Source organism: Guyanagaster necrorhizus (genome assembly GCF_019112545.1).
Source record: "Guyanagaster necrorhizus MCA 3950 unplaced genomic scaffold BT62scaffold_2, whole genome shotgun sequence".
Classification (NCBI taxonomy): Eukaryota; Fungi; Basidiomycota; class Agaricomycetes; order Agaricales; family Physalacriaceae; genus Guyanagaster; species Guyanagaster necrorhizus.
The window spans coordinates 2,438,991-2,464,839 of NW_025064881.1; the positions used below are offsets into that span (position 1 = coordinate 2,438,991).

Here is a 25,849-nt window from a genome sequence, read left to right on the forward strand (position 1 = left end):
CCATTGCCGTAATGTGAAGGTCACCCACCATTGTGAAGCAGTTGGATGTACGGTTGATGGGGGCCAGAGGTCTCCTCTCTGTCTTTTATATCGTTTCTTATCAAGACTTATCGGGGGTGGTGACTGTTATCAATCTGTAGTTGGAATGGTGCTATCAGATAAGATTTCGCAGATGTGGTGGCGGTGGCTGACTGTTGCATACATGGCACTGACTCGACTCTCACTAAACCTTTGAGGACAGAATGTCAAGCCGCCGTCTCATTTTAATCGACCATCCTTATCTTGTCTTCAATGCTCTAACTTTTGTCACGGCAGTACTGGCAACGTCTTCGCCGTCTCTTATTCCTGCTGTACTTCACCTATCTGCCCTTCTCGTCTATACCCCCTTGCTCGTGAATCGTCCCAGCGCAAACAAGCAGGCTGCTTTCTTGTGGATTAACTTGTCTTTCGCAAAATTTGTCATTTTCTTTGCACCGGCCATTCATGCGCTTTCCTCACCCGCTCCTTCCCTGGCCCTCCTCTTCCTCGGGGGGTTAATTACCTCAGCCATAACTCTAGCTACCCTTTACATTCACACCAAACTCAGATCACGGTTGCTATCAGCATGGTCCCAGATCATGTTATTTCCCGCATTATGGGCTGCTGTATGGTGGGGAGTATCTTCTGTCAGTCCGATCGGACGTCTCACCTCATGGACACCAGTCGTTGACACCATGGGGTACAGTTGGATGTTAAAGTGGCTAGGGCCGGTAATGGATGATTGGATTACCGCAGCTTGGGCGGTCGTCATCTCTGAAATTGCTGGAGCGTGGCTTATGAGCTCAGAATCCCTCGAGGAAGAGGAGCCGTTACTTGGGAATCGCGGTCCGGGTTCAAAAAATGAAACAACAGCAGCAGCTTCTATGCCTTCGTGGCGTTGCATTCTGTATCTGTCCACTCTCCTAGCAGTTTCGACAATACCCTCGTTTATTGTCTCCGACATTGTACTCTTTGGATACCACTCCGTTCAGCGTGGGCTGTATCCTTCCCAAACGCCGTGATCGCCGGTTGAGATTTGAAGACTATTTGCAAGAAACCAAGAAGCTTGATGGACAGGCTCAAGTTTTGTTGTGGCCTGAAGGTGCAGTCACCTTTCGGGACGAGTCTCAGCGAGCTGCGGCTTTAGCAGAAGTACAGAAGACGATCCGGGGATCCCTTGTGGGGGTCTCCTTTGAAGAGTCTGTTAAGGACCCTTCCGATGCCACTGGCCGGAGCCTTTTGAGACGAAATGGCATGGTTGTTGTCTCTAACAAGTCTTCCTCACCTCATTTGGAATACTACAAACGACACCTTGTCCCCGGTACGCTATTCCACCTCTCACTCATCATCAAGCTAATATTCCCTAGTTGCCGAATCATTTTCTCTGGTACATTCTACTACACCCGCGACCATTTATACCATGGAAATGAAGAATCCGTCGGACGTGAAAAAGCCGGATTGGGCACCTCCTCCCAAGTTTACGAGGCCCGTTCCGATGACGGCTTCCATTTGCCTTGACTTTGCCATCCCCGGGACTTTGGCTGCGCTTGGCACTAGACCGGCTCTTATTCTAGCTCCTGCCAGAACATGGGAGCCCACAGTAGGTTTGGCCATGTGGGAACAAGCAAAACGCCGTGCGGCAGAACTGGACAGCACGATTTTATGGTGCGACGGGGGTGATGGCGGAGTAAGTGGCGTATCGGGTAAGGGAATCACGGAAGTTACACAAGTTGGGGAAGGGTCCTGGGTGCGTAGCTACCCTTTTAACGAAGAACGCACGGTGTATGGTATTAGGGGAAATTCTATTGCCATGGTTTTCATCGGAATCATATTCGCAGGTGGGTTTGCCAGAGCTATTCCCTGGCCGACCTTGGGAAACCTTCACATTGGCTGGGTGAAAGAGAAGTATGCTCGTTTCCGCGCGATGCTTGGACGGAACGAGACGCCGGATCTTGTGGACTTGTAAAATATGAGGAATTTGTCACCTATGTATCTCGCTTTCTGATTGCTTTCGTACTTGTATCGTCATTGATTCATTTCCTGTAAGTAATCTGAAAGAGTAAAGAACTAGCAAGTACGGTAGGAGTTCCTCATGTCATGATCGACAGCAGCCACGCGGTGGCAGACGGCCAATTACGATTTTTTCAGTTATCGACGAAGCCGCCTGTTCTGCACGAGTCCAAATTTCAAGAACAAGTCAAAAGGTAAGCTTTGCTTGGATTCTGTTCCTCTGAGTCCCTTTTGCTGGACTTGCCTGAGATACAACGGCGTCTCTCAATTCTGTACGGTCGAGATTTGCTAGACGCCCACGCGGCTCTTTGCGACTCTTACCTCATAACAGTCACATACAGCCTGCTGTTGGCATCAACGACGAGGAGGATGACGACGCATCCAGCGGTTTCTTCGTCGTGACTGCCGCCGACCTTCCCATCAGCCTCGACAGTCCTCAGCAACTGACGCTTACCTGGAACAGCGACAAGCCCACCAATCTATCCCCGACACCTTGCAGCACTTCACCGCCTTCTGTCGTGAACGACGTTTCTGTACTCAACCGCTTCAGAAATCATTCACGAGTTTCCATCTTTCCACGACGGAGGCTGCGACTGCCCTTGCCAAAGAACAAGGGCAATCATACCTCGGATCCCATTCTCGACGACTTTCCTGACCCTCCCACTCATATCCCTACTCCCACTGACGCGACCTCAGCAGTCAATTTCGCGCCACACAGCGTCTCTTACCTCGTCTCTGTCGACACAGAGACGTCCAAGAAACGCCGTATTTTCTCTACAGAAAGCCTCAAATCGCTCACCAAGCGAGTAAAGTGGAGACGTCGACAGGCCGACCTCTCTCCTTTGCACGAGTTACCAATCTCTATCGAGAAGCCATTGCCACCCACCCCAACGGAAGAGTACACGACTGTACCTCCAGTTATCACTTACTGTGTGGTCGACCCCGTTGAGCTAACAGCTTCCCCATCACCGCATATTGGTCTTGACCTCTGTGCTCCTTCTGCACGGACATCCTTCCTCCCACCCTCACCTTCTTGGTTGAGCCGAAACCTTCCGGCACCATACAGAGTCCCAAGCTACGATTCGACTGTTCCAGAAGCTTCTACAGTCCCAGCGTCACCTCCACCACTGCCCATACCCCCTCGCCTTGCTGAACCTTCTCTTCAGGGAGATTCTCCCCCTCTCTCCCCGCTGGAAGTCACAAGCTGGCTCACTCACCTTGAAACCTTCAAGTTTTCGAAGAACAACTCTGCGTCGTCCCTGATTCAGTATAGATCACTATCTCGGCGTTCATCTGTGAAATCTATTTCGACGCAGTCCTTCTTCACATACTCAGCTAGTGGAAAGGAAAACCAGGTGCACTCATCTAAGGTAAGCGTTGCCACCTCATGTTAATCATCATATGACTCATGCCACATTGCAGGACCATTCAAGTCTGCTACTTAAACCCTCCGGATCACCACCTTCACTTCCCCACGAATCTCCGGCAAGTGCAAAACCAGGTTCTTCCCCTACCCTTTGCTCAGTCTCAATCCGTACACATATTCATCCCCTGCTTTCGCCACAACCATCTCTCAAACACCCAGTTCTTTCGGAAGACCGTCAGATCTTTATTCCGACAGCTCATCCTGATACTGATATCAACGATCCCTCTGATTTCTTAACCACTGCTTTTGAAAGCGTCTTTTCCGAAGCCAGAGGACACCTTTTGAATATGGATCTTTACGGAAAGACTGGAGAAGTTATTGATTTTGGTGGCGAGGTGGATTATTCTGGAGCCGCGTGGTTCCAAGACGTCCCACAAAGACCTACACCGGTGCGTCGATTACCCCTTGTATCTCTGATAACTTTTGTGTTGATTTCCTTGCCTGATAAGGCGCCACAAAGCGTTGGGACGCCGTATGTGCCTGATCCAGACGTCATAACTCAGAACGAGGCCTTTGAATACGCACTCACTGCGGCACCTAATGTATTGTATGCCAGATACAAGCAATACGGACAGGCAAGTAGTAAATGTCTACCTTTCACCTTTTATTTATATGTTTCTACAGCTGGGCGTCTTGGCGTGGTGTTCCGAATTTGGTGAACTCATCGACAATCTCAAGGAGATGGGATTCGCCGGCAACATGTTCGTCAGTACCCGATCTCAAGCACTGAAGACGTGCGACGAGATACTCAGGCTGAGGCTTACGGATGTGAAGATGCAGATCATCGTTATGTATCTTTCTTCGCAAGTTTCACGCCTCAGACGCTTTTTGGATGGAGACCGTGTATGGGATGATTATCCTGAACTGACATTCCCACTGGAGCCGATGAAGCATCAGGCAACATCGTAGTCTCTACCTTTTCCCCTTCTTTTTCCTGTTGTTTCGTTTTCTTACCTGCATTTCATTGCCATCTTTCTATCTCCTGTCATAGCATGCACGTACTATTTTGCAATCCAACGATTACATCCAAAGCATGATGAACGTGATCAAACGATAGCAATGAAGAGTAAAGTAGTATACAAAAGAAAAATCTAGTCCTTGAGTAATAAAAGTGTGGCGTAAACACCGTTAATGCATATCAGCAGCACCGTGCCTATAACATGCATATGATCATCAGCAATAATCAGGAAACACTTCCATTGGTGACATGAGGATTGAAAGACGGAGCATCAATCTCAGGGACGCCCCTATAATCTCGAGCGGGTGTCGAGGGTCTGCAGAAGGCCATCGCAGGGATTCTACGGTCCACCGTTTGTTCATATGGCATTATAGAATACGTATGGTCCCCGGATCGAGGATTCAACGACCAATATTCTCCCGAAGCCATGGACGAATGCGAAACGAGGAACGTCGGTGGGTCATTAGGATCCTAGTATCTAAGTTGGGTTCGATTCCTCAACATGTGTCAAAGCTTAAACTCACACAGAGCTTCTGACCCGTCCTTGACGGTGCAATGACTATGGGTTCCGGGTATTGCGGCCGACCTGGTTGTTTCTGCCTTCGCCTTCGCCTGAGTACAAAGAAAGCAATCCCTATCACAACGATCCCTACTCCGAGAACGCCGCCGACAACACCCCCAGCGATAGCGCCTGTGTCGCCTTTCCATGGACCAGAAGATCCAGACAAAGGCGCGTTAGTTGTTTCAGGTCCAGAAGCTACAGTTGAGGTACGGTCAACTGATGAAGGCGAAGGTGTTACGGTCGCGGTGGTTTCCGCGCCAGTATCGGTTTCAGCAGCTGCTACATTAACAGTACCGTTCAACTATGCAGATTCCGTCACTTGCAGTAATACACACAGGAATAAAATGCTCACAAGCAGATCGAGATAAGCCCAATGTGGTACAGCAGTACCACTCGGAATCTCGTGAGGAAATCTACAGAACATGAGCAAACACCCAACGCTTAAAATGTGGTATTCAACCCACATACACAGTATACGTTGTCGTACAATTGATACTATAGGTCGACCATCTAGATAACCGTTAATTTCCTCGGCTTCACAAACTGAACGTGCTAGACGTACATAGTGATGCCACCACCCTGGCATTGCGCGCACACGTACAAAAGCGAGTAATACACTGTGTTGCACCTGCATTCCATGCGACTGGCGTCCCCAGATGGACCTCGATATACTGAACCAGACGGCAATGCTGGGATATAAAATGCTACAAGATAGATCTAGGTCAGATATTCGTGCGTACCATCCGAGTAACGATAGACGTACAGCTGTCGCACACTCCCCCCAAGTCCGCGGCAATTTGGCAGGGAGACTGTGGTAGAGAACTGAAAGCCTGCAGCAAGGGTCAAGTAACGGCGCTACAGCTCTTCTGGTGACAGGTACGCACCCAGTCATATGCTGTATTCGAGCACGTAGCATCACTAGCCAGTGCTTTCAGGAAGGGTAAAGATGCGAAGATGGCTGGGCAGAACATTTCCCGCCGGTGGTTCAGCATCGATGCTGAGTGTTCGTGCCGAAATAATCACCACCACCACCACCACCACCACTGGCTCCGTGTACACCATGCAGTGAAACGAAACCTCGAAGTAGCCGAATCCCTAGATGAAAGGTATAGCCCCCGAGAAGTTTCCTCCTTGTGGCTGCTAGAATTGTGATAGGAACACCAGACTTCGCAGGAAAGAACTACGCCTAGCTTCCCTGAGATACATGGAGTAGATGTCGGTACATATTTAACCAGTGCAGGACCCTGAAGATTCAAGATGCAGAGTCCAATGGCCAACGAGATTAAAGCTCCATTTGGTGTCGAACATGTGCAAGCGCCGCCATTGTTTCTCCAGTCACCAGACGGATACTCGTCTTGGGCAACGATGATGTCGAAAAGGAGGTGCTTTCACGGACGTACTCTCCACCATTTTCTCCACAAGTCTAGAAAATGCAAGCTGTGGTGCAAAATATATATGGTAAGTGCTAGCAATCCAAACAAATAGTCAAACATTTCATGATGTACGATTATTGAAAATGAGTACGAGGATCCCGAAATGCAGTTAATAAGCGACGTGATACAAGCTTGTCCGAATGATATATAAAAATGAAGTAGAAATATAAAGGCCTTGGCCCTAACAATGTGAAAGCAAGGAAAACTTATCTACGAAGGATGGGTATTATATCAGTGCGCGGTGGTCACCCCAGCAAATTTAGTCCAATATTCAGAGGCGACCGTAGAGTCCAGAAGTGCGTCTAAAGGAACTGGCTGGTAAGGCGATTCTCGCGGAGGCTCTGGAAGAGGATTAGGTCGTGATGGCGGTAAGAAATCATTATAGGGACTGTGTTTGAATGAAGGTGGCGTATTAACGTGATGAAGATTCTGGGGGAGAGATTGTGTTTGTGACCCCGACGAGTACACAATGGCGGGACTACTAGTAGGCATGGAATGGTATATGTGCGAATGGGGGGGTTGGTGGTTCTGGAAGGCATTCTGCACGGTATACGAAGTGTGACTTGATCCATGAGCACTTCTGGCACTTGCGTCGTTCCCATTCGGGGTAGGGGCAGGAACGGGGGCGGAAGATGAGGCCTCACGCTCGAGGCCGTACATGCTTCGTGCCTTGAAAAGGCGCTCCATCTCCCATGCCTCTTTGCCCTTCATAGCGTTCAGGTCCGCAGTAGGAGGTACTTCAGAAGTAGGTCGTGCTGAATTTGATTGGTTACGCTCCAGTTTACGAGGGACAGCAGCACCTGGAGTTGGTGGGGGAGGGGCAGGTTGAGGTTTATTGACGTTCAGAGCGGTTTCCGATGACTTCCGTCCTCGACTCTCTCTTCGCTTGTGAGGCTCGGCCTCCTTCTCCTTCTTAAAGTCAGGAATAGGGGCACGACGATTTCGGTCCAAACTGCTGGCCCTAGGCAAAGCGCTGGAGGTGGAGGCTCGGGGTACGTCAGCAGAACGTCGACTCGATTTCTGGCCATGCTTCCGATGTTCTCGGTCGGAATCAGACTTGTCCTTCTCCTTGCTATTCTCGCGATCCCGCGACTTAGACTTAGACCGGTAAGTCTCCTTCCCTTTCCCTTTCACGTCCTCCACCACCTCCCATTGCTGGCCGGCCGCCCGAATCGTTTCGCTAGAAGCATAGACCTTTCCGGATGTGCTACGGACGAGTTTAAATGTTTCTGTCTGCTTGCTAGTCACGGAGTTGACACTGGGCGATGATTCTCGATGTTTGGCTTCCGCAGAGGGTTTCGGGGGCAATGGGGGGGCGACGCTACTTGGAGCAGGAGAAGCCATCTGTAAATGAGAATTGATATGTGGTGTCGGAGGATTGACTAAAATAGATGACGCGGACATGGGAGAATTATCGAAATCATGGGGATAAGTAGAAATCATTGCAGATAGATATGCATGTTCGTGTGTGGGATCCGATGCAGGGAATGGAACTGGTGGTGCAGATGTAGACTTGGGTAAAACCGAAGTTACATTGCTCTTTTCTGGTGACCGTGACATCTTCCTGGTGTCTGCACTAGGCGCTCCAGAGGCTGTTGGCTGAGTTGCGGGAAAGCCATTGGCTTTAGGCTTTGTGTCATCCAATCGTCTCTTACCATGGCTCATGAGTGCAGCCGGGACCGACACCTCCGGGGTACTAGTAAAAGGACGTTTTACATCAGCAGACGACCGTCTGGCGCGGCTGCTTGAAGCTACGGATATAGGAGTGGGTGTTTGAAGCTTCTCAGATGGCTTGTCAAACGACCGTACCTCTGGTTGCATACTTTCTGAAAACACTTGCATCGACGACGCCGGTACCGGGGATGATGAACCCTGAACCGGAGACAACGAAGAGCCTGGTATGGTGAGGGACGAAGAACCATGCAAAAGGGATAAAGTAGCCTGTGCAGTAGGCACCTGCGCCAGCTGTGAAGGAGGGTCAGAGTAAGAAGGGTCACGCCTTTCTGGCGGTAGGGGAATAGTCCGTTGATGGGGTGTGGTGCTACCAGAACTCGGTGTATCAGGGTTAGCCACGGTTAGTTTACCCATTGTCGAGTAAGGCGGGTCTACGGAATCTAAGGACTCGCGATCTTCTCTTGGTTGCTCCTTTGGAACATCTACCGAGGGAGAAGGAGTTACTGATTCTGCGGAAGGAGGAGGCACTCGTTTGGTGACTTTCTCTGGCGAAGGCTGACGCGCTACCACCATCGATGACCGCTTCTCAATCTTCTCTTCTGCCTTAACATGATGCCAACTGGTATCCGAGACATTCGCCGTTGCCGGTCTTTTCAGAATGGAAAATCTCTTAACTAGACGACCCAACGTACTCCCACGTCGATCCTTCTTTGACGTCAAAGAAGCTGGCTTGAAGGCCGAAGGAGGTACTGCGGGAACGGTAGATATCCGCTTCGGAGTAGGAGGTGGATAAACTATAGACGAGCGAGCAGATGGCGGCTCGTCGAGTGGCGTTGACGGCAGGGATATTGCATTACGGTCATTCTTAGAATCTGAATGTCCGAAAAAACCGCCAAAGGTGGGTGTCCTGCGCTTGCTGAGCTTGCGAGGTAACTTAGCCCCACCAGCGTCTGGTGGCTGAAGATGCACTGCGGATGTTGATTGAGAAAGCGGCGATGGCGTCACAGTGCGCCGCCGGTTATCCCGGTTTGTCAGGCTTGTGTGTCGGGCGCGGCCCTTTTTACAGCGGTGAGAACAGATAGGAGAACGATTAACGTTGCACTCACCTCCTGTGCCTCAACAGAGGAACCATTATTGAGGCCCACATCATATGGCGACTCATGGTGCCAATTGGTCCCCCACGGGTCTGTAACGTCAAGCAGATCAACGGTGTCGTGCGCCGTCTGGGATGTTTTTCGCGACCTAGGCTTGCTACCGATGTCGCCAACGCGAACCTGTGACGAACTAGGTGTCGGAAGGGGCGAATTTGAGGGCGTGCGGCTGGGGCCAGGCATACGCATAGATTCTTCAGACTGCTCTGGCACGGAAGAGGTAGCCATGGGCGGAAATGAGGGCGAGAAAATGGACGGTGGGCGCGAAGCCGACTTTTGAGACGGCGGGATGAGATGGTGGTTGTAGTAGCGTCGTGGTCCGACTGGATTGTGGATATTGAAGCGCATCTTGTACAGAGCAACAGAATTAGAGGCCAGGTCGTCCTTCAAGTACCAGGCAGGGAGGTCCTTTAGGGGATCTGGGACGATAGAACGAGTACTAGCAAGTGATGTTAGGTTGTCAGGTTGCTCCCTTTGCTCTAGGTTTTCCATCTCCCTTTCGTCTTCATTCCTGCGGGAAGTTTCTTTTTCGGTGACGGAAGGATGAGAGGGCTGCGGTTGTCGTGGTTGGGAAGAGGGTTGTGTTGATCGCTTAACCGACTTGCGGGACCAAATGGAAGTGCCGGATCTGGTATTGCGCTTCGACGTCCTGCGCTCCACTTCCTTTCTCTCCATATCCTGGTAAAAAGCCTTCAGAGCATCAGGCGATGACGGTTCGGTGCTGCCTCGAGACTGCTGGCGACGACAGAGATGACATTTCAGCGACACATAAGCAGATGTGAAATACGCCAAAAAAGTACCTCTTCATATGGCTGGGCGGCAGCGCCGTAGAACGCCATGGTTTCCAGAGGACCCTGTCGCTAAGGGCCACGTCGAGGGAACGACCAGAATATGGAGAAGGATACAGAGGTAACACTAGAACGGGCTGTGAATGTGTCGCAGGCCCAATTGCAAGGGCTACCAACACGTGCCCAATCGCTGCGCAAAATCTAGTGGCGCATATAGCCAGCTAAGGTCAGCTAAGGCCATACTATTGCCAGACAATATCTTGTCCCAACTTTTTTTCCTTCTTGGATGGCTCTGCTGACCTGTTATTGGCCCATCTCTCTCTATTCTGTTCGCTTGTCGTCTTTCTTCAAAATACAATTTTTTTGGAACTTGACTTATCGCGATTTTGGAAAAGAAATTACAAAGAAAGCGTGATCAATTTTCGTCTTTTATTTTCACCAATGTCCATCCGTATTCTGGTCATCGGAAACGGTGGCAGAGAGCATTCTCTCGTCTGGAAACTATCCCAGTCCAAGCATCTTGACCGTATCTTTGTCTGTCCAGGCAATGGCGGTACCTCTAGGGAAGTCAAGACCATCAATGTCGATCTACCGCCAAATGATTTCCCTCGTCTTGTCGAGTTTGCCGTTCAGAACCAGGTCAGTCCTCTGGATCTAACTTGGACATCTTATGGACAATACCACAGGTCAATTTAGTTGTTCCCGGCCCCGAACAGCCTCTGGTTGATGGAGTTGAGAAGCATTTTCGCAAAGGTGCTCCTATTTTGCGGTATTTATGCATGCAGCATTTAACGGCTGCACACAGTCGGCATACCTGTATTTGGACCCAGCGAATTAGCTGCCCGTATGGAAGGATCAAAGGCGTTCTCCAAAGACTTCATGGCGCGCCATTCCATTCCCACTGCCCGATACAGAATCTTCCAGGCAGATCAGTTCGACGAAGCCATCCAGTATATTAAGACATGCGGCCATCAGGTTGTCCTCAAGGCCAGTGGGCTTGCTGGTGGAAAAGGCGTCTTGATCCCCCAGACCGAAGAGGAAGCAATTATAGGATTAAAAGATATTATGATTGCAAGTGTCTTCGGTTCGGCAGGTACGTCCTCACCCCACAGCATGTAAAATCCACTTCAATAAATCCCCAGGTAACCAAGTTGTCGTGGAGGAACTGCTTACTGGCCCGGAGATATCAGTCCTCGCGTTTTCAGATGGCTACACGATCGTTCCGCTCCCCGCTGCCCAGGATCACAAACGGATAGGCGAAGGTGATGTGGGATTAAACACTGGGGGCATGGGTGCATATGCTCCAACGCCAGTTGCCACTCCCGCCATTATGGACCAAATCATGAAGCAGACTCTGAGACCAACTATCGATGGAATGCGCAGAGAAGGTTTCCCTTTCGTCGGTCTTCTTTTCACTGGTTTCATGATTACCCCCTCTGGGCCAAAGGTTCTCGAGTATAACGTCAGATTCGGTGATCCCGAAACTCAAGCACTCATGCTGCTTCTGCATGAAGATGTCGATCTTGCTGAAGTTTTATTGGCGTGTGCAGAACGTCGTCTCGATTCGGTCTCAATAACGACACGCCCCGGCTTCGCTGTCTCTGTTGTATTGGCATCCCAGGGCTATCCGGGAAATTATACGAAAGGAAAGACGCTTCACATGCTGGATATGCCATCCGGTTGGCACTATCGTTTTTCCCAGTATCTTTTTATTCATTCTTTTCATAGGTGTCATGGTGTTTCATGCTGGCACGAAGGCGTCCGAGAAAGACGTGTTGACTTCCGGTGGACGCGTCCTAGCAGTAACAGCTTATGGACCAAGCATCGAAAACGCTGTTGATCTGGTTTACAAAGGTGTAGACCAAATTTACTTTGAGGGAAAGACGTTCAGACGCGATATCGCGCACCGGTATGTTCATTCACGTGTACCTCGTATCTACAGCTATAATCGCTTTTAGGGCCCTTCAAACTGGCGCAGCAATCTCAAGCACCGGTCTGACTTACGCGCAAGCCGGCGTGTCAGTTGACGCAGGGAACGTGTTGGTTGAAGCCATCAAGCCATACGTGCGATCGACGCGTCGTTCAGGCGCAGACGCTGAAATCGGTGGTTTCGGCGGCATATTTGACCTCAAAGCCACTGGTTATGCCGATCCTGTTCTCGTCAGCGGAACAGACGGCGTTGGTACTAAATTACGCATCGCAGTCGAGACAGGTACTCACGACCTCGTTGGTAAGTCCTTTCGTTTCATTGCATGCACCGAGTAATCTTTAGTCGGGCGATAGGCATCGATCTCGTCGCAATGTCGGTCAACGACCTCCTCGTTCAGGGCGCGGAGCCGCTATACTTCCTTGACTACTTCGGGTGCAGTAAACTAGACGTTCCTGTCGCCACAGAGGTAGTCAAAGGCATTGCCGAAGGATGTCGCCAAGCAAACTGCGCGTTGATTGGTGGAGAGACGGCGGAAATGCCGGGGATGTATCAAGATGGTCCGTATGCCGTCCAATCTATTAGCGAAACTTCTACTCTAACTTTTCTTCGTTGTCTTTCTTAACACCTAAATTATCAAGGCGACTATGACCTGGCAGGGTTCGCAGTGGGTGCGGTAGAACGGAATCTGATTCTTCCGCAGACAGACATCTCAGCGGGAGATATTTTACTCGGGATCGCGTCCTCGGGCCCACACTCTAATGGATTTTCGCTCATACGAAAGATTGTTTCGGTATCTGGTCTCACCTATTCCTCCCCGTGTCCATGGGATACCCAATTAACCCTCGGTCGAGCCCTTTTGGAGCCAACAAGGATCTACGTTAAACAACTACTCCCTGCAGCGCAAGCAGGGTTAATCAAGGGCATGTCTCACATCACTGGCGGTGGCTTTATTGAAAATATCCCCCGAGTTCTTCCGAAGACGCTTGGATGCTTCATTGACGCCTCAAAATGGGAACTACCACCTGTATTCCGGTTCCTCATGACCCAGGGCCAAGTCGCTCCGCTCGAGATGTCCAGGACTTTTAACAACGGAATAGGGATGGTGGTGATTGTCAGCACTCAAAATGTTGATGCAGCTGCTCAGTCTATACAACAGATGGGCCAGGCTAAGGTCTATCAGATAGGAGAAGTCACTGAAAACCCAGGGGTTGAAATGAGGAACATGCACGTATGGTCATAGCATCCGATATATAATTCACAGGTACAGCAAGGACAACCAAAAACACATCCAGACTGGGGTGGCATGCAAAGAGCGATGGTGGGGTAAGCACGTCCGACATAATAGTAGACCTGTAGTAAGTAGTTTTATGTTTGTACGTGTAAAGCGGCAGCTATATAGGATGTGAAGGAATCATAATAGAAAACAAAAGCAGAAGAAAAATAGCGCAAGATAATATATATCTACACAAGGAGGCGAATAAGAGTAACCAATGACGATGCGGGACAAAACTGTGCGTGATGTGATATGTGCGTGAGGTGTTAGATGCGGAGGACAGATCATTGACGAGGATAGATGCGAAGAGAAAATAGTGAGAAGAACAGTACCAGGCAACCCAAGAATACAATAACAACTTGAGAAATAAACAAAATGGCTTGCTGGAAGCATCCATCGACGAAGATGTTTGTAAACCGCACATCGATGGTTTTTAGGCTGAAACAGGTACTTCTTTTACAATGTCCGGCGCAGCCATAGCAGCCGCGAATGATACAGGAAGCTTGGTGGCCGGTACAAGTGGGGATTCAGAAGTATCCTTAGGACTCGACTCGGAATCCTAACGAAAACTGAGATCACAGGTGGCGCGTTCAGCGTTTACAAACTCTCTACCTTGGCAGGATGAACTAGGTCAGGCGTCACGTTGCGTGAAGCTTCCTTGGTATTGTCCCGACGAGTAGGGGCTGGGGCTTGTAGCACCTGTGCAGCCGTCGGTCCCGCGATGCCGTTCAGTGTAGAAAGCGACCCGTTATTCGGGCTCCGCACAGGTGGCGTCGTAGAACCGGCGAGCACCGGGAAGTCGTCGGCGCTGGGAAGACGTTGCTTTACCTGCTGGAAGACCCGCTTATTATTTTGAAACCCATTCGTGCCGTTCTTGTACCCTTGAGAGTACTTTGGGCGGTTCCCAGCATCGGTAGACTGGGATCTACTAGAGCCCTCGCCATTTTGATAACGCGGTGCCTGATCCTATGATAAGGATAATCAGCGAGGGACACAGAGCAAATTAATGCCGTACATCACGAATTGACAATCCGGCAAGTTTCTCATCGATGGTTGCGAAGCCATTTGCCCCATGGCTGCCCCGGGGCCGGGGTCCGCCACCTCGCGAGCTGGAGAAATACTGTGATGCATCAGGCAATACATGCGGGAAACGACATTCATCGCTGGACATGAAAAGAAATATTAAAGCACATCACTGGAGCGAAAAGGAGAAAAAAATTACCCATTTTTACATCTTCCAGATGGGAAGAACAAACATGGGGGTTTGCGACCTGCAAAAGACCCGCGACGTGCGCTCCCGCGCCTCTGATGTGCAAAGCTCTCACGACCAGCTGAGCTGGGACCATACGAATCAGGCGGGGGATTGAGAGAGGGTGATGTTGCCGTGCCATTTACATCCGGGAAATGAACGGATCCAGCCGGCGGAGGCGGGAAAGATGTTCCATCGGGTCGCATCGCAAATGGATGTGCTGGAGGTAGAGCGGGATATACGGTGTGAGGAGACTGACCCGGAGGAGGGGGTAATGGATGTTGAAGAGGAGGCAGAGGAGGAATAGACATGGGCACCGGTAACTGGTTTGGGTGGGGATAGGCGGAGGGAGACATCATGGGGGACATAGGACCGTATGGCAAAGGAGGAGGCGCGCCGTTAGGACTGAAATGGGCTGGCAGTGGGCCCATCTCAGATGGAGAACGACCATGGTTCATCGGAGGAGGCGTACCGAGCGCGTTGACGGGCACACCGTTCGGTGGCTGCTGGAAAGAAGGTGGGGGCAATGGATAGTAGCTTGGTTGGTAGGGCTGCTGCGTCATGGGGTCGTAGGGCGCCGGGAACTGCCCTGGTGAAGACATAGGACCTTGGTAGTATGGACCTTGGGGATGCAAAAACATACATGAGGAGCCATACCGGCACGCAGGGAAGTACCTGCACGGGATGAAGCGCGCGATGTCTGGCGGGGGGAGATTACCCGGGCCGCCGGGAATTATACCATCAGCAGACGATGGTGGCGGCGGGTAATAGGCAGTGCCTTCAGGCATGGGAGGAGCCGAATTGAGAGTGGGATAGTATGGGTACGAGGAAGGATAGTATGGGGCCTTTGGAGCGTCACCGTTGGCATCCTGATTATATCCGTTCTCCTGGTAGGCATTTTGGGAGGCGACCTTGGCTTGCGCAGCAGTAATCAACTGGAGAATGGCTGGATCCGAAGTATACTGCTGGGGTGGCCCATGGTTCGAGGTGTTGTTTGGGTCGGCGCCTTGAAGAAAAGGGGAAGTAATGAGGCGACAGCACGAGCGAGAACGTGGCGAAAAGCCTACCTTTGTCAAGAAGGAGGGACACTATATCGACATGGCCGTTTTTTGCGGCCTCGATGAGGGGTGTAGCACCAGTATGGTCTGCAAAATGCTTTGGTGAAAACGACGGACATGGACCGAAATTGGCGGTCGCACCTTTTACTTCAATATCGACGACAGTGGCGCTGGCGAGCAGATCGTCGAGGTCGGCGAGACGGCCCTCTGAAGCAGCTTTCCAGAGCGGAGAGACCATTGAAGACGACGAGAGCTGGGGGATGGCGGGAGAGCGGGAGGCAACAGGGAGGCAAGGGACGGGTGGACAAGATGACTGTAGCGCGAGACCGGACGTGAAAACCCGTTGGTACGAAATTTGGCTTCTTCGAGGGCAAGCAAATTTTCGATCAATTTACTTGCACGTGATTAATCCCTTTGCCGCTTTTGAATCTGATCGTACCTCCGGTTCAATGGGACCTCGCGTACTGTCGGCGGTTCCGGATCCCATAATCATCACAATTCCCTCAGCTCGCTTTCCTTTTCCTTTCCCCCCGGCTCATCCCATCTTATTTTCTTTGTTATCTTTGCTTCGCCCTTGTTTTATTCCGCGTATTCCGCAAATACAACTCGCCGGTGGCTGTCGACGTGTGTAATAATATGATATGTCATTAAGCCATACAAACTATTGTAAAAATATCAATCTCCTGCGCCCTCCGATGGCATGATCCCGCTTGATCTCACCGATAAAAAAATCGATATGCGTCAGCTGCTCTACTGAATGATCCGTGGTCGCTTTGTTACCAGGACTTTCTCTACTCCTTGGTATATAACCCCAATTTCTCCACCAGTTGGCGGGCAGGTCCACCGGCAGTCGGAGGCAATTCTAGTTCTCGGGAAGGTGGAAGCTCCATCAGTTCTCGCACTGCAGTCCGTATATCCTTCCCTGTATTCATTATTAATCTCACGGCATTCGATTTGTAAAAAAAAAATGAAATGTCACGAATGCTTACGCTCGTACAAAACTTCATACATCTGTAATACAACTGTCAACGTTTCATTCCAAGTAGAGAATACTTGGCCCGGGTAACTCACGGAATTCGCAATGGGGGCATGAACTCCCAGTGAATCTATCACATTCTTGACACCTTTGGTTGTTGACACACCTTCGGCCACACTTCCAAGTGTATTGATAATCGTATCTAGGCACTCGCCCTTTCCAAGCCGGTATCCCACCGTGTAGTTACGACTGTTAGAGGAACTGCAAGTCAAAAACAGGTCCCCAACGCCAGCTAGGCCCAGGAATGTCAATGGCGACGCCCCATACGCGGTGCCAATACAGGTCATTTCCGCTAAACCCCGAGTTATCATCACTGTTATGGGGATTTACACTTGTGGGATTCGGAAGCCATATTCAAATACAAACTCACTAGCCCGTGTATTGTTTTCGTACCCCAAGCCATCGGATGCGCCGGCAGCGATGGCATAGACGTTCTTCAGCGCGCCGGAGAGCTCGATACCTATTGGATCACTGCCCGTGTAGCTAGAACAGATCAGTCAGCAACCCAAGCGCCCATGAAGGCCTCAACTTACCAACGGAAGTGCGGCTGATGGAATAAATTAGCAGCTTTGTCGGCCTCTGCTTCAGTAAAAGATGCGACTGAAACAGATGTTGGTTGCCGTTGGACGACTAGGAGAGATGTCAATGTTGGTTCAAACCCAAACGCGGCGCCGTACTTTCTTTCGCGAACGACGGTCCTGACTACACGCTGAGGTTAAAAATATCGCCACACAGATTACGAGAACGCACAATGAATGTCGCCGCTTTCGCGAATTCTGGACCACAGGTATCTGCTATAATTTCCAGTGTTAAAGCGTGTGTTCCAACTTCGATACCCTTGTTGACAAAGATCAAAAGAGGAAAGTTGCTGGGGTCAAGGTGAGGGCGAAGTCGAGATAAATTTTCCCTGGGTGGCGAAAGATCAACGGTGCTCGTCTGACCGTGAATATAGCAACACCGACCTGAGAAACTGGGTCGGAATAGCAAACAACAGAACATCCATCTTGTTGATCAGCCCCTTAGCAGGAAACCCAGGCCCGACGGCGGTGATATTATCGGAAAACTTGTGGTCCTTGAGGTATTCCAGGTTGTAATGATGCTCGTTAAAGTGCTTTACGACATGCGCTTCGCGAGCCCACAAAAACACTTGATGGTCCGAGTCCCCAAGATGGTCTGCTAAGCAACTCCCAAAGTTACCGGCACCGAGCACAAGCACCTTGGATCCCTGTTCTGGCTGTTGTTTTGACATGGATGCAGGAGAGCAGTAAAAGGATGTGAGGGAACGGCGGCAAAGAGGACGTCGTGAGAGACGAAGATACGAGAATGGGCGGGGTATATATGTGGTCCGTAGGATCATCCGGGGATGGGGCAATTCGTGCACCCCAGCAGTTCGATTTGTACTCTGGCCTTCGAAACTCAATGGAGCCTGCTATCACGTGCCAACACACCCTTTGACCCCGACTACTTCCTTGCCCGGGCTCCTTTCCTTTGCTTCCCTAGACTCTATCAATATTTCCTTATCTTTACATGCCTATACAAGACCGGACCACCGAATTTCGCTCCTGCGTCGAGTCTATCCGGAGCAGGTCTTCTTTGCCTTCTCGTGGCGGCGAGGCCAAACAGCGACTGTTGCAGGATGGTAGTCAGGCACACAGAAGCAAAAGCGAATTCTCGCGAATGGCCTCCACTATTGCGAAAGATATCAGTAGCACAACGATAAAACTTGAGAAACTGGCCCAGTGTACGTATTCGGGTCTCAATCAGGTCTGCGGACACGTTCTCATCATTCGTACAGTGGTCAAACGGAAAACCCTGTTTGATGATAGACCTGTCGAAATTAGCGTATGGAAGGCGTTTCTCCAATGTCCTCGATAATGACTTGCATTTCCCGGTGAAACAGGAACTTACCTTCATCATAAAGCAAGACGTTGCCCGCATCAACAAGCAGATTGCTCAGTTACAATCTTATATCAAGCAACGCAATGCTCAGTCGTCGAGCTCAGCAGCAGAGAAACAGATCGAAGAGCACAATCACAATGTGGTCATGCTGTTGCAGAGCAAACTGGCATATACGAGTATGACGTTCAAAGATGTTCTGGAGGTTCGGACGCAGGTAAGTAATGCTTATTTAGTTCTTTAGTTTTTTCTGAGCTAGTATAAACAGAACATGAAGGAAACAAAAGATCGTACTGAGCAGTTCTTGTATTCGACATCATCTGCCGCCAATCAGACACCTTCAAGTAAGCCTTGCAGAAGCTTTCAACCTACATTATCTCTTTACATCATGTTAGGCTCGGTATTGTTTAACACACAGCGGAGCGATCCCATGGGCGACGGCAGTCCAAGTCGTTTTGAATCTAATTCCAAAGGCAAAAATCGTTCCCTGCAAAATGGAGATGTTCTCGCTCTCAACCTGGATGCCGCCGAAGAAGGAACTGCATCACAGAATGGCGGCGCCTTTATGCAGATGCAGCTAGTTGAGCAACAGGTATATGTCTTTCTGCTCCCTCAGTGTTCGCTTGCTGACCCGTTTGACAGGACTCGTACATCCAATCTCGCTCCACTGCCATAGAATCAATAGAATCTACCATTGCCGAGCTTGGCCAGTTATTCACACAGCTGGCTAATGTGGTTGCCGAACATCGGGAAACGGTGCAGCGCATTGATGCTGACACCATGGACATAGCGTCAAACGTCAGTGGTGCACAGCGAGAACTCTTGAAATATTATGCTAGCATTTCAAGTAATCGGTGGCTGATGCTGAAAATATTCGGGGTTCTCATCGTCTTTGTGCGTACCTTTTACTGTCAAAGCTGTCCAACAACTGACAGTGTTTTTATAGTTTCTGGTCTTCATTCTGGTGTCATGAGGATCGCCATGCAGGGCGGGTACCTGTATATTCTATGGACAGTAAATTATGCGCCTATATGCATAACGTGGATAGAGATGCGCTTATATTAATACAATACCCCGAGAGCAGTGCTGGCTAACCAACAGGTATAGCATTGACCCCAGTTCCCCAGGCCTTTCCTCCTCGTGGTTGTCTACTCTTGCCATGCTTGACGCCCCCACGGTGTGTTTCATTCTCCACCGCATCGTCAATTGTCCATGTTCGCTTCTTAGACGGCACTTGATCCACCCCAGATGTTGCAGAATACCGTTGAGGTCGTGCTGTTGTCGATACGAGTGCCCCGTCTTTGGTTTGCTTTTCCAGCTTCTCTTTCTATGGCAAGTTGAGCACTAGAATAGACAGACATCACAAGAGTACGTACTCTTTGACCGTGAAGTTCCCTGTTTCTTTCCTTCACCTTTTGTATCCTCGCTTCTCCCTTTCCGCCACCTCCTGCTGTAAGCTCCACATTAATCAAACGGCCGTCTAGTTGAGACTGATGTAGTTTGAGTGCCTGCTGCAATGCGTTTCGATGTGTGAATTCAAGAAACGCGCAACCTTTGGATTTTGCTATCAACTTTCCTGCCGTGGCTTTTGGCGTAAGTAAACGGACACTTGGCGGTGGGTCTGATCTGCATCGTCAACGGGTGAAAAAGTAACAAAAAATGAAGACGAACCGCAGGCAGCGAAATGCGCTCTTATCGTATGTAAGGACGTCGTATATTTGAGGTTACCTGCACAATTGATTCAGCAGGAGCACGAATTAGAAAAAGAGAATGCACTTACCGACGAAGAGAAGAAAACGTTGCTTGGTATCCTCCGTAACGGCCTTCTTCTTCTGCTTCTTCTTCTGGACCACCTCGACGCTCTCTTCTTCTGTCCCTTCTCCATCATCGTCCACCCCCCGCTTCCTCTTTTTCCTCTCCCGAGCTTCGCCTTCACCATCTTCATCCTTTGCTCTCGCCTGGCCTCTGTGGCTCACCTTTTCATTCTTTCCCTTACCTACCCCTTCATCCTCCACCTGGTCATCCTCGCCATCAACGTCGTCCTGGATTTCCAAGATAGGAACGTTGTCAGCGTCCATTCTATGCGCATGGCCGTGAACATTTTTGCGAGACTTGCGTTCACGGAAAACAATGGATTTCTTCTGTTTCTTGGTTAACTTTTGCGAGGAAGACATTGCAACTTGCTTTTGTCAGTGCTGTGCAGATCGAAGGGAGGATGAATGGATTTCTGTAAGTGAGAAATAGGGAACTTTGGTAAACAGTTGTAACATTTCAGCATAGCCACTCCCGCGTCCCGAGTTCCGACCGATCGAGATGGTTGGATGAGCCCATTTGTCTCTTAGTCCCGCGTTGTCATCACTATAATTTTGCTGGGACAGCAGGTCAGCAACTTCAGGTTTCTTTTGCTTCTCTCATGCTTGCCTTTTTGCTCTAGATTAAGCAGTGGGATCGTCTACCACTTGTATTTGCTTAAATCTGTGGTGTAGAAGTTTACACACCAGCCAACTAGCCTGTCTCTTTAACATATCCAGAATTGTAGGACGGCTTGTACTGTTTGAATTATTTTCTAACATATGGCCCACTTAGATGGCCCAAACTAACGTCGTGCCTCTCCTTGGCACAAATCATGCACCGACAGAAGAGGAACGACGTGTCATCGAGCAATCCTTAGAAGACCACGAGTCGGAACTCGAACATCTCTTGGATGAGATCCAAGAGCTGCAACAGACTATACACGCGAGACAGCGCGCAGTTGAAAAAATTCGGGATACCATCGATGCACACTATATGCTCCTGCGGCATAGCCCAATGAGGACTCTTCCCCCAGAGATTCTGGGGGAGATTTTTCAGGCATATTGCGATCTCCATCCCGTCCCAGATTTTTCCAACTGGGATTATCGGCGTCGCAATACTCTCATGAAGTCTCGCATGGAGCTGCTTCACGTTTGCCGCAGATGGCGAACTATCGCATTATCTATGCCTCGCGTTTGGTCCGCCTTCCCCTTGTTCGCTCGTCAAAGTCCGCTGAGTAACCCAAACTTTGACAAGGAGATGGTGAACTTGTGGCTCATGTCGTCAGGCCGGGTGCCTTTGGATATATATGCTTCATATCATGAAGATAGTCCTGATTACACAGCAACCCACCTTATATCCCAGATCCACCGATGCCGTAGGCTCAACCTGGAGTTTCAATTCCATCATAATAGACTGGGATCAATCACCTGGCTCTCCCTTCCCATCGCGCCCATGCTCACGACCCTCTGCTTTCATTCAGACCGTTGGGCTGATGCCAGCATGATAACCTGGGCCTCCCAGCTCTTCCCCACGCTTCCAAATCTCAGGGATCTCGACTTTAATGGGCCTGCGTCGGTCCTTAACACGGCGTCATTGGGCTCTTTAAGGATCCTGCGTTGTACACTGATGAACCCTGAACAGTTTGTAGGTGCTCTCAAAGGGCTTCCTCTTCTTGAAGAGATGCATGTCGGCCATATGCCCGACGCCACCGCCCCAACGAGTTGTACTATTCACAAGACTTTGAAGGTTCTTGACATGCGCTGGGATCCTTCCGAGCTTGATGCCATCCCAAACCTGCTCCGTCAATTGACCTTACCCGCGTTAGAGAGCTTGGAAATACATGATCACTTCGTACCTCCAAAAGATATCATGGATTTTCTCACGCGCTCCGCTTGTTCCCTGATCACCCTCCGCATGGCTCCCAATACCAACAAAAGGCACCGCTCCGATAACAGGGAACATGCTATACTTCCATGCTTACAGATGGAACAGAATCAGTCATTGAGGCGCCTCTTTATCCATGCTCCGAACGATTCCATGACAGTGTATATCAAAGGGTTGTCGCCCGAGATCCTTGAATATCTAAAAGGTCCAGGTCTTCCTCATCTCACAGAAATCGGTTTTACCACCTCCACGGAGAATATATCTGTGGTCAAGGAGGTGATTAAGCGCAGGGAGGCAATGTATAAGGACAACTTGGTGAAGTCTATGTTGTCACGAGTAGAGATTGTCCTGTCCTCTGCTGATCAATGGTTCTCTGGTAAGGTCAAGAAGGATGACATAAAACGCGCATCCGAATCCTTAAAGAATCTGGGCGTGTTTGTCGACCTTAAGTCTTGTGAAGCCCTTTTCTAAACTTTACTCACTAGTGTTGCACTTCCTCCCGACATACTCACCATCCCATTCGATCCAATACATCATCCCGTCATTATACCACCTTTCTGTTACGTGGAATAAAATTTCGGACAAATTTTTCAGTGGACGAGTGAAACGACGTATGTTAACGGAGCGCCAATCTGGCCCCCACTGATGCTACCGTGTCAAGGATTCGGGCCACCTCTTCATCATACGATTGTTCCTCTAATTCCGTTGCTTTTTTCGCTGTCACGCCATTATTACGAGCAGCGACATCCCGAGAACGCTTATCCCCCAGATTGTGTAATACAATCGAGCTCAAGTACTGGGCATCTGACGCTTCTCGGTACATCTCTAAAGCGCTAAAATCAGCCTCAGCCACTCGGAGATACGTGTTTGCTTCACGGAGGCTTTGTTCTAGCGCACAATATTAGTAACGGAAAGCATACGATGTGAGCCAGCACAAACCAGTAGCCCCCTCGGCGGCTATAATACAACGAGCCAACGTGAAAGAAGCTAAGGCTCGTTGCTCTATGTCGTTTCCGGTGATCAGCTAGCAAGAACTGTCAACATATAGACCCATGAATCACGTCACTAACACACCTGGGGCATAATTCTTTCCAACATACGTCGAGATCGCTTAGTCAACCCAAGCTCAAGACCTACGTCAGCGAGCATGATGATACTCGTTCGGTACAGATTTAACCGTAACAGAAATTCTGAATGCCAGAGGGACGTCAACAGGTGGTGCACAGCAGTTGGAGACTGTTCACAAGCCTAAAATGGTGTCAAAAAAGCATGCGATGAATGAAATCATCTCAAAATCCTACCCGCATTCGTATAACTTCATGCAGGTCATCAAAAATTTTAGATACCTGGGTCGGAGTACTATGAAGAGTATAATGGCGAGGATTGAAATTGCCAGGAGGCTTTCTAGGAAGTAGAAAACTGGAACACAACCGATCTTGTTTCCTGGATTAGCATTCAATGAGCAAATTGCAAGCGGCGACCCGTAGAAAGATGCTAACCGACGGACGGCTCGTAAAACAAGAATATGCCATATTTCTTGGGCCCAAGATGCATAGTCATCAATTGTCAATCCACGCCAGACGTCAGGTTCTAACAGTGATACAAGGGCTTGGGTATATTTGCCTTGGCGGGCTTGCTGTAGGAGGCTAAATATAATGTTGTCCGTGTAGATAAAGGGCGACGCACTCTGTAAGCCTTATTCAAAATAACAGTGAGACGGTTGTTGTTGTCACCTCCGTATTCAGTGAAGGCAATAACGATATTCTCCTCGACTTGAGCAAGCTGATCACACCCTAGAAGGTTCTATATTTCGATGTGGTGCCCGTGGAACCCGCGAAATTAACGAACCTGCGGCACTCCATACAATGCTCTGTACTGCATGTTGGCCCCATTGGCCGGCCTCATAGTCTTCCTCTCGATGTATTTCAGTCCGATAGTCATACAACCCTATTGCTTGGACAATCTTTGCGAATGCTGCAGTTAAAGGTTGTTCCTGGGCTCAGATTAGTTCCAAGGGATCGATCACGGCTTATGGACGTACATTATTTACGTCGAGGAGTTTCTTGACATCAAAGAGGATTTCTGATGGGTGTAGGTCAGGTTGGAATTCATTCAATGGCACTTTCTTGCCCTCTTCACTGGGAGGTAATCTGTTTAGCATACTGAGGGGATGATGAGGAGCTGGTCTCCTGTGCATGGAACTCTAATACGTAGCACAGTGTTGCAAAATGATCTTGTCGCCGGCAATGCGAGAAACAGAAATGGCTTCAGATAAGATCTGCTGGAAGGTGAGAGTTTTATTATATCAGTACGGTGGGACTCAACTGTTCTAACAGCCGTAAATTCATGTCGAAGATAATGCATGCGGATGAGACTCAGTAGCACATTCTGTCGTAAGCCGCTTAAGTTTCCGAGTAAGATACAATGATGAGAAAGAGAACACCATGGTTCTTACGAGTCGGGCCCGTCTGTGAACTGTTGCTCAAAGTATCGCCTGGCATTCTCATCCATAGCAAGCTCATCACCCGTTGCGTGTGCCTTTTCCATTCTGAAATGGGATTTCCGTGACTTATTGGAACTAAGCAGACCAGCTAGCAAGACGCACTCTTCATAAGGATCAGGCTGAGGCCAAGATACTTGGTCGCCTCTTGTCCTGAATAATAACCGATCCACTTGTACGGTACATTAGTTATATAAATGATGGATGAGCCGCCACCCACCTGAGTTTAATGGATCATCCAAGGTGCATGCGTATGTTCCAGAGTGCTCACTGGTGCACCAAGCGACATAATCGGTATGCAATGCAACCAGCCCAGCCCAAGACAATTTGAGATAACTGATGTGACACCGTCGACAGAAGTATCCAAAAAGCGAGCGAGATGACTGAGAGAGACATTATATTTCGCTCGAGAGACTTCAAGTCTGAGGCGTACCAAGACCGACGGTGGATCCTAGAGCAAAAATTTAGCATGGCATCGGTATAGTTCAAAACTCACACTGACATCTTCGCTTCTCTCTTCAAACAATATGGCAATACCTGGCAGCAATTGAAGAGGTGCCTCATAACAGAACAGGGTGCCCACCTCGAAGAAAAGCCGAGAGTCTGTCTGTCGCGTAAAGTTCTACGTGCTGAATATAAAGTTAATGGGTAGCAACGATAAGCGCTCAGCCGACGTACAACGTTCCTAAATGAGTGTATTAGCTTTGACGCCTCTCCTTCCTGAGCCTTTGGGGCAGCGACAATGTCTTTGAGGAGCTGCTTCCATTTCTTCGGTTGAGCGACCTGTTGTTGATCAATATAGAATACCCTTATATAATGATGGGAATTGGTTGCTACCTCGGAGACTTCGTTCATCAGCAACCGATAGATATGAAGCAAGAAAGGCTGAGGCAGTAGCTTGGAGTCGTACTCTCGAAAGACGAGCATGAAGAGGGTCAACAAGACAACATGGTGGGGTCGAAGAATGTGCTGGCGCGCGATTGGCTTGATATTCGCATCCATGTAATGACAGGGTGAAGGAAGAAAATCGCGCCAAGGACGTGGCCACCGTGGTCACCAAAGAGGGTCGCTGCCCCGCTTTTCGGGTTTTTCGGGCCGGGACAAAAGAGAAATATCCTCATTTCTTATACACGGCTCTTTTATCTTTGTTTACCTTAGCAGAGAATCAATCTTGACTTTCTTGTATTTCCCTCCTTATCGTAAATCAAA

General features: G+C 49.5%; 11 protein-coding genes across 11 annotated transcripts; 4 read left to right on the forward strand and 7 right to left on the reverse strand.

Moving 5' to 3' along the window:
• Positions 1–242: 242 nt before the first annotated feature.
• On the forward strand, positions 243–4,363 carry BT62DRAFT_1000131 (uncharacterized protein; the record flags this gene model as incomplete). Its single annotated transcript, XM_043176619.1, has 8 exons — positions 243–1,011; positions 1,073–1,339; positions 1,386–1,980; positions 2,167–2,222; positions 2,278–3,398; positions 3,451–3,843; positions 3,904–3,996; positions 4,079–4,363. 8 exons carry the CDS (start codon positions 243–245, stop codon positions 4,361–4,363), a joined length of 3,579 nt encoding a protein of 1,192 aa, XP_043045896.1.
• A 12-nt stretch (positions 4,364–4,375) lies between these two features.
• BT62DRAFT_301308 (uncharacterized protein) lies at positions 4,376–6,098 on the reverse strand. The gene is made up of 7 exons (XM_043180420.1): positions 5,859–6,098; positions 5,738–5,804; positions 5,537–5,678; positions 5,443–5,484; positions 5,327–5,387; positions 4,937–5,275; positions 4,376–4,883 (listed from the first exon to the last, which is right to left on the reverse strand). Exons 1-7 carry the CDS (start codon positions 5,964–5,966, stop codon positions 4,638–4,640), a joined length of 1,005 nt encoding a protein of 334 aa, XP_043045897.1. The 5' UTR covers positions 5,967–6,098; the 3' UTR covers positions 4,376–4,637.
• A 540-nt stretch (positions 6,099–6,638) lies between these two features.
• On the reverse strand, positions 6,639–10,261 carry BT62DRAFT_1000133 (uncharacterized protein; the record flags this gene model as incomplete). Its single annotated transcript, XM_043176620.1, has 4 exons — positions 6,639–9,137; positions 9,188–9,967; positions 10,020–10,147; positions 10,198–10,261. 4 exons carry the CDS (start codon positions 10,259–10,261, stop codon positions 6,639–6,641), a joined length of 3,471 nt encoding a protein of 1,156 aa, XP_043045898.1.
• Positions 10,262–10,380: 119 nt separating this feature from the next.
• Positions 10,381–13,390, forward strand: BT62DRAFT_926588 (aminoimidazole ribonucleotide synthetase). Its single transcript, XM_043185069.1, has 8 exons — positions 10,381–10,659; positions 10,707–10,773; positions 10,826–11,113; positions 11,163–11,699; positions 11,749–11,929; positions 11,979–12,250; positions 12,304–12,507; positions 12,589–13,390. Exons 1-8 carry the CDS (start codon positions 10,462–10,464, stop codon positions 13,188–13,190), a joined length of 2,349 nt encoding a protein of 782 aa, XP_043045899.1. The 5' UTR covers positions 10,381–10,461; the 3' UTR covers positions 13,191–13,390.
• BT62DRAFT_926589 (uncharacterized protein) lies at positions 13,191–15,873 on the reverse strand. Its single transcript, XM_043185070.1, has 6 exons — positions 15,672–15,873; positions 15,540–15,617; positions 14,446–15,478; positions 14,239–14,386; positions 13,836–14,189; positions 13,191–13,782 (listed from the first exon to the last, which is right to left on the reverse strand). The coding sequence occupies exons 1-6, from the start codon at positions 15,766–15,768 to the stop codon at positions 13,657–13,659; spliced, it is 1,836 nt and encodes a 611-aa protein (XP_043045900.1). The 5' UTR covers positions 15,769–15,873; the 3' UTR covers positions 13,191–13,656.
• On the reverse strand, positions 13,273–13,873 carry BT62DRAFT_301764 (uncharacterized protein). Its single transcript, XM_043180423.1, has 2 exons — positions 13,836–13,873; positions 13,273–13,782 (listed from the first exon to the last, which is right to left on the reverse strand). Exon 2 carries the CDS (start codon positions 13,645–13,647, stop codon positions 13,342–13,344), a length of 306 nt encoding a protein of 101 aa, XP_043045901.1. The 5' UTR covers positions 13,648–13,782; positions 13,836–13,873; the 3' UTR covers positions 13,273–13,341.
• Positions 15,874–16,124: 251 nt separating the features above from the next.
• Positions 16,125–18,135, reverse strand: BT62DRAFT_926590 (glycerol-3-phosphate dehydrogenase). Its single transcript, XM_043185071.1, has 8 exons — positions 17,529–18,135; positions 17,317–17,473; positions 17,244–17,268; positions 17,100–17,196; positions 16,937–17,049; positions 16,602–16,879; positions 16,520–16,541; positions 16,125–16,452 (listed from the first exon to the last, which is right to left on the reverse strand). The coding sequence occupies exons 1-8, from the start codon at positions 17,813–17,815 to the stop codon at positions 16,322–16,324; spliced, it is 1,110 nt and encodes a 369-aa protein (XP_043045902.1). The 5' UTR covers positions 17,816–18,135; the 3' UTR covers positions 16,125–16,321.
• Positions 17,830–19,560, forward strand: BT62DRAFT_301140 (t-SNARE). The gene is made up of 6 exons (XM_043180418.1): positions 17,830–18,307; positions 18,362–18,408; positions 18,467–18,679; positions 18,731–19,054; positions 19,105–19,356; positions 19,409–19,560. The coding sequence occupies exons 1-6, from the start codon at positions 18,094–18,096 to the stop codon at positions 19,433–19,435; spliced, it is 1,077 nt and encodes a 358-aa protein (XP_043045903.1). The 5' UTR covers positions 17,830–18,093; the 3' UTR covers positions 19,436–19,560.
• BT62DRAFT_926592 (uncharacterized protein) lies at positions 19,416–20,691 on the reverse strand. Its single transcript, XM_043185072.1, has 4 exons — positions 20,243–20,691; positions 20,134–20,190; positions 19,839–20,083; positions 19,416–19,789 (listed from the first exon to the last, which is right to left on the reverse strand). Exons 1-4 carry the CDS (start codon positions 20,634–20,636, stop codon positions 19,553–19,555), a joined length of 933 nt encoding a protein of 310 aa, XP_043045904.1. The 5' UTR covers positions 20,637–20,691; the 3' UTR covers positions 19,416–19,552.
• A 123-nt stretch (positions 20,692–20,814) lies between these two features.
• On the forward strand, positions 20,815–23,105 carry BT62DRAFT_302408 (uncharacterized protein). Its single transcript, XM_043180426.1, has 3 exons — positions 20,815–20,839; positions 20,897–20,997; positions 21,049–23,105. Exon 3 carries the CDS (start codon positions 21,049–21,051, stop codon positions 22,609–22,611), a length of 1,563 nt encoding a protein of 520 aa, XP_043045905.1. The 5' UTR covers positions 20,815–20,839; positions 20,897–20,997; the 3' UTR covers positions 22,612–23,105.
• On the reverse strand, positions 22,691–25,799 carry BT62DRAFT_301193 (uncharacterized protein). Its single transcript, XM_043180419.1, has 18 exons — positions 25,478–25,799; positions 25,319–25,423; positions 25,224–25,269; positions 25,143–25,177; positions 25,074–25,091; positions 24,861–25,023; positions 24,746–24,812; positions 24,596–24,688; positions 24,466–24,541; positions 24,351–24,418; positions 24,182–24,302; positions 23,989–24,133; positions 23,827–23,933; positions 23,640–23,776; positions 23,442–23,583; positions 23,215–23,388; positions 23,080–23,164; positions 22,691–23,028 (listed from the first exon to the last, which is right to left on the reverse strand). Exons 1-18 carry the CDS (start codon positions 25,640–25,642, stop codon positions 22,757–22,759), a joined length of 2,019 nt encoding a protein of 672 aa, XP_043045906.1. The 5' UTR covers positions 25,643–25,799; the 3' UTR covers positions 22,691–22,756.
• Positions 25,800–25,849: the final 50 nt, after the last annotated feature.

What these genes read in the sequence shown, in the direction of transcription:
- BT62DRAFT_301308 (XM_043180420.1), bottom strand. Translation starts at nt 5,966, where the DNA reads ATGCTGAACCACCGGCGGGAAATGTTCTGCCCAGCCATCTTCGCATCT. An exon ending in TGTACGACAACGTATACTGT is followed by an intron (nt 5,388 to 5,442) that starts GTATGTGGGTTG and finishes CATGTTCTGTAG; the next exon opens with ATTTCCTCACGAGATTCCGA. An exon ending in GGACGGGTCAGAAGCTCTGT is followed by an intron (nt 4,884 to 4,936) that starts GTGAGTTTAAGC and finishes CTTAGATACTAG; the next exon opens with GATCCTAATGACCCACCGAC.
- BT62DRAFT_926588 (XM_043185069.1), top strand. Translation starts at nt 10,462, where the DNA reads ATGTCCATCCGTATTCTGGTCATCGGAAACGGTGGCAGAGAGCATTCT. An exon ending in AAGTGTCTTCGGTTCGGCAG is followed by an intron (nt 11,114 to 11,162) that starts GTACGTCCTCAC and finishes ATAAATCCCCAG; the next exon opens with GTAACCAAGTTGTCGTGGAG. An exon ending in CATGCTGGATATGCCATCCG is followed by an intron (nt 11,700 to 11,748) that starts GTTGGCACTATC and finishes TTCTTTTCATAG; the next exon opens with GTGTCATGGTGTTTCATGCT.
- BT62DRAFT_301764 (XM_043180423.1), bottom strand. Translation starts at nt 13,647, where the DNA reads ATGTGCGGTTTACAAACATCTTCGTCGATGGATGCTTCCAGCAAGCCA.
- BT62DRAFT_926589 (XM_043185070.1), bottom strand. Translation starts at nt 15,768, where the DNA reads ATGGTCTCTCCGCTCTGGAAAGCTGCTTCAGAGGGCCGTCTCGCCGAC. An exon ending in CGTCGATATTGAAGTAAAAG is followed by an intron (nt 15,618 to 15,671) that starts GTGCGACCGCCA and finishes AGCATTTTGCAG; the next exon opens with ACCATACTGGTGCTACACCC. An exon ending in ACCTAGTTCATCCTGCCAAG is followed by an intron (nt 13,783 to 13,835) that starts GTAGAGAGTTTG and finishes AGTTTTCGTTAG; the next exon opens with GATTCCGAGTCGAGTCCTAA.
- BT62DRAFT_926590 (XM_043185071.1), bottom strand. Translation starts at nt 17,815, where the DNA reads ATGTCAAAACAACAGCCAGAACAGGGATCCAAGGTGCTTGTGCTCGGT. An exon ending in ATGCCCCCATTGCGAATTCC is followed by an intron (nt 16,542 to 16,601) that starts GTGAGTTACCCG and finishes GTTGTATTACAG; the next exon opens with ATGTATGAAGTTTTGTACGA. An exon ending in GTATGAAGTTTTGTACGAGC is followed by an intron (nt 16,453 to 16,519) that starts GTAAGCATTCGT and finishes TAATGAATACAG; the next exon opens with GGAAGGATATACGGACTGCA.
- BT62DRAFT_301140 (XM_043180418.1), top strand. Translation starts at nt 18,094, where the DNA reads ATGCCTATACAAGACCGGACCACCGAATTTCGCTCCTGCGTCGAGTCT. An exon ending in ACTTGAGAAACTGGCCCAGT is followed by an intron (nt 18,308 to 18,361) that starts GTACGTATTCGG and finishes TCATTCGTACAG; the next exon opens with TGGTCAAACGGAAAACCCTG. An exon ending in ATAGACCTGTCGAAATTAGC is followed by an intron (nt 18,409 to 18,466) that starts GTATGGAAGGCG and finishes CCGGTGAAACAG; the next exon opens with GAACTTACCTTCATCATAAA.
- BT62DRAFT_926592 (XM_043185072.1), bottom strand. Translation starts at nt 20,636, where the DNA reads ATGTCTTCCTCGCAAAAGTTAACCAAGAAACAGAAGAAATCCATTGTT. An exon ending in ACGTTTTCTTCTCTTCGTCG is followed by an intron (nt 20,191 to 20,242) that starts GTAAGTGCATTC and finishes TCAATTGTGCAG; the next exon opens with GTAACCTCAAATATACGACG. An exon ending in GGGAACTTCACGGTCAAAGA is followed by an intron (nt 19,790 to 19,838) that starts GTACGTACTCTT and finishes AACTTGCCATAG; the next exon opens with AAAGAGAAGCTGGAAAAGCA.
- BT62DRAFT_302408 (XM_043180426.1), top strand. Translation starts at nt 21,049, where the DNA reads ATGGCCCAAACTAACGTCGTGCCTCTCCTTGGCACAAATCATGCACCG.
- BT62DRAFT_301193 (XM_043180419.1), bottom strand. Translation starts at nt 25,642, where the DNA reads ATGGATGCGAATATCAAGCCAATCGCGCGCCAGCACATTCTTCGACCC. An exon ending in GGATGATCCATTAAACTCAG is followed by an intron (nt 24,813 to 24,860) that starts GTGGGTGGCGGC and finishes GTACCGTACAAG; the next exon opens with TGGATCGGTTATTATTCAGG. An exon ending in TTCACAGACGGGCCCGACTC is followed by an intron (nt 24,542 to 24,595) that starts GTAAGAACCATG and finishes CGGAAACTTAAG; the next exon opens with CGGCTTACGACAGAATGTGC.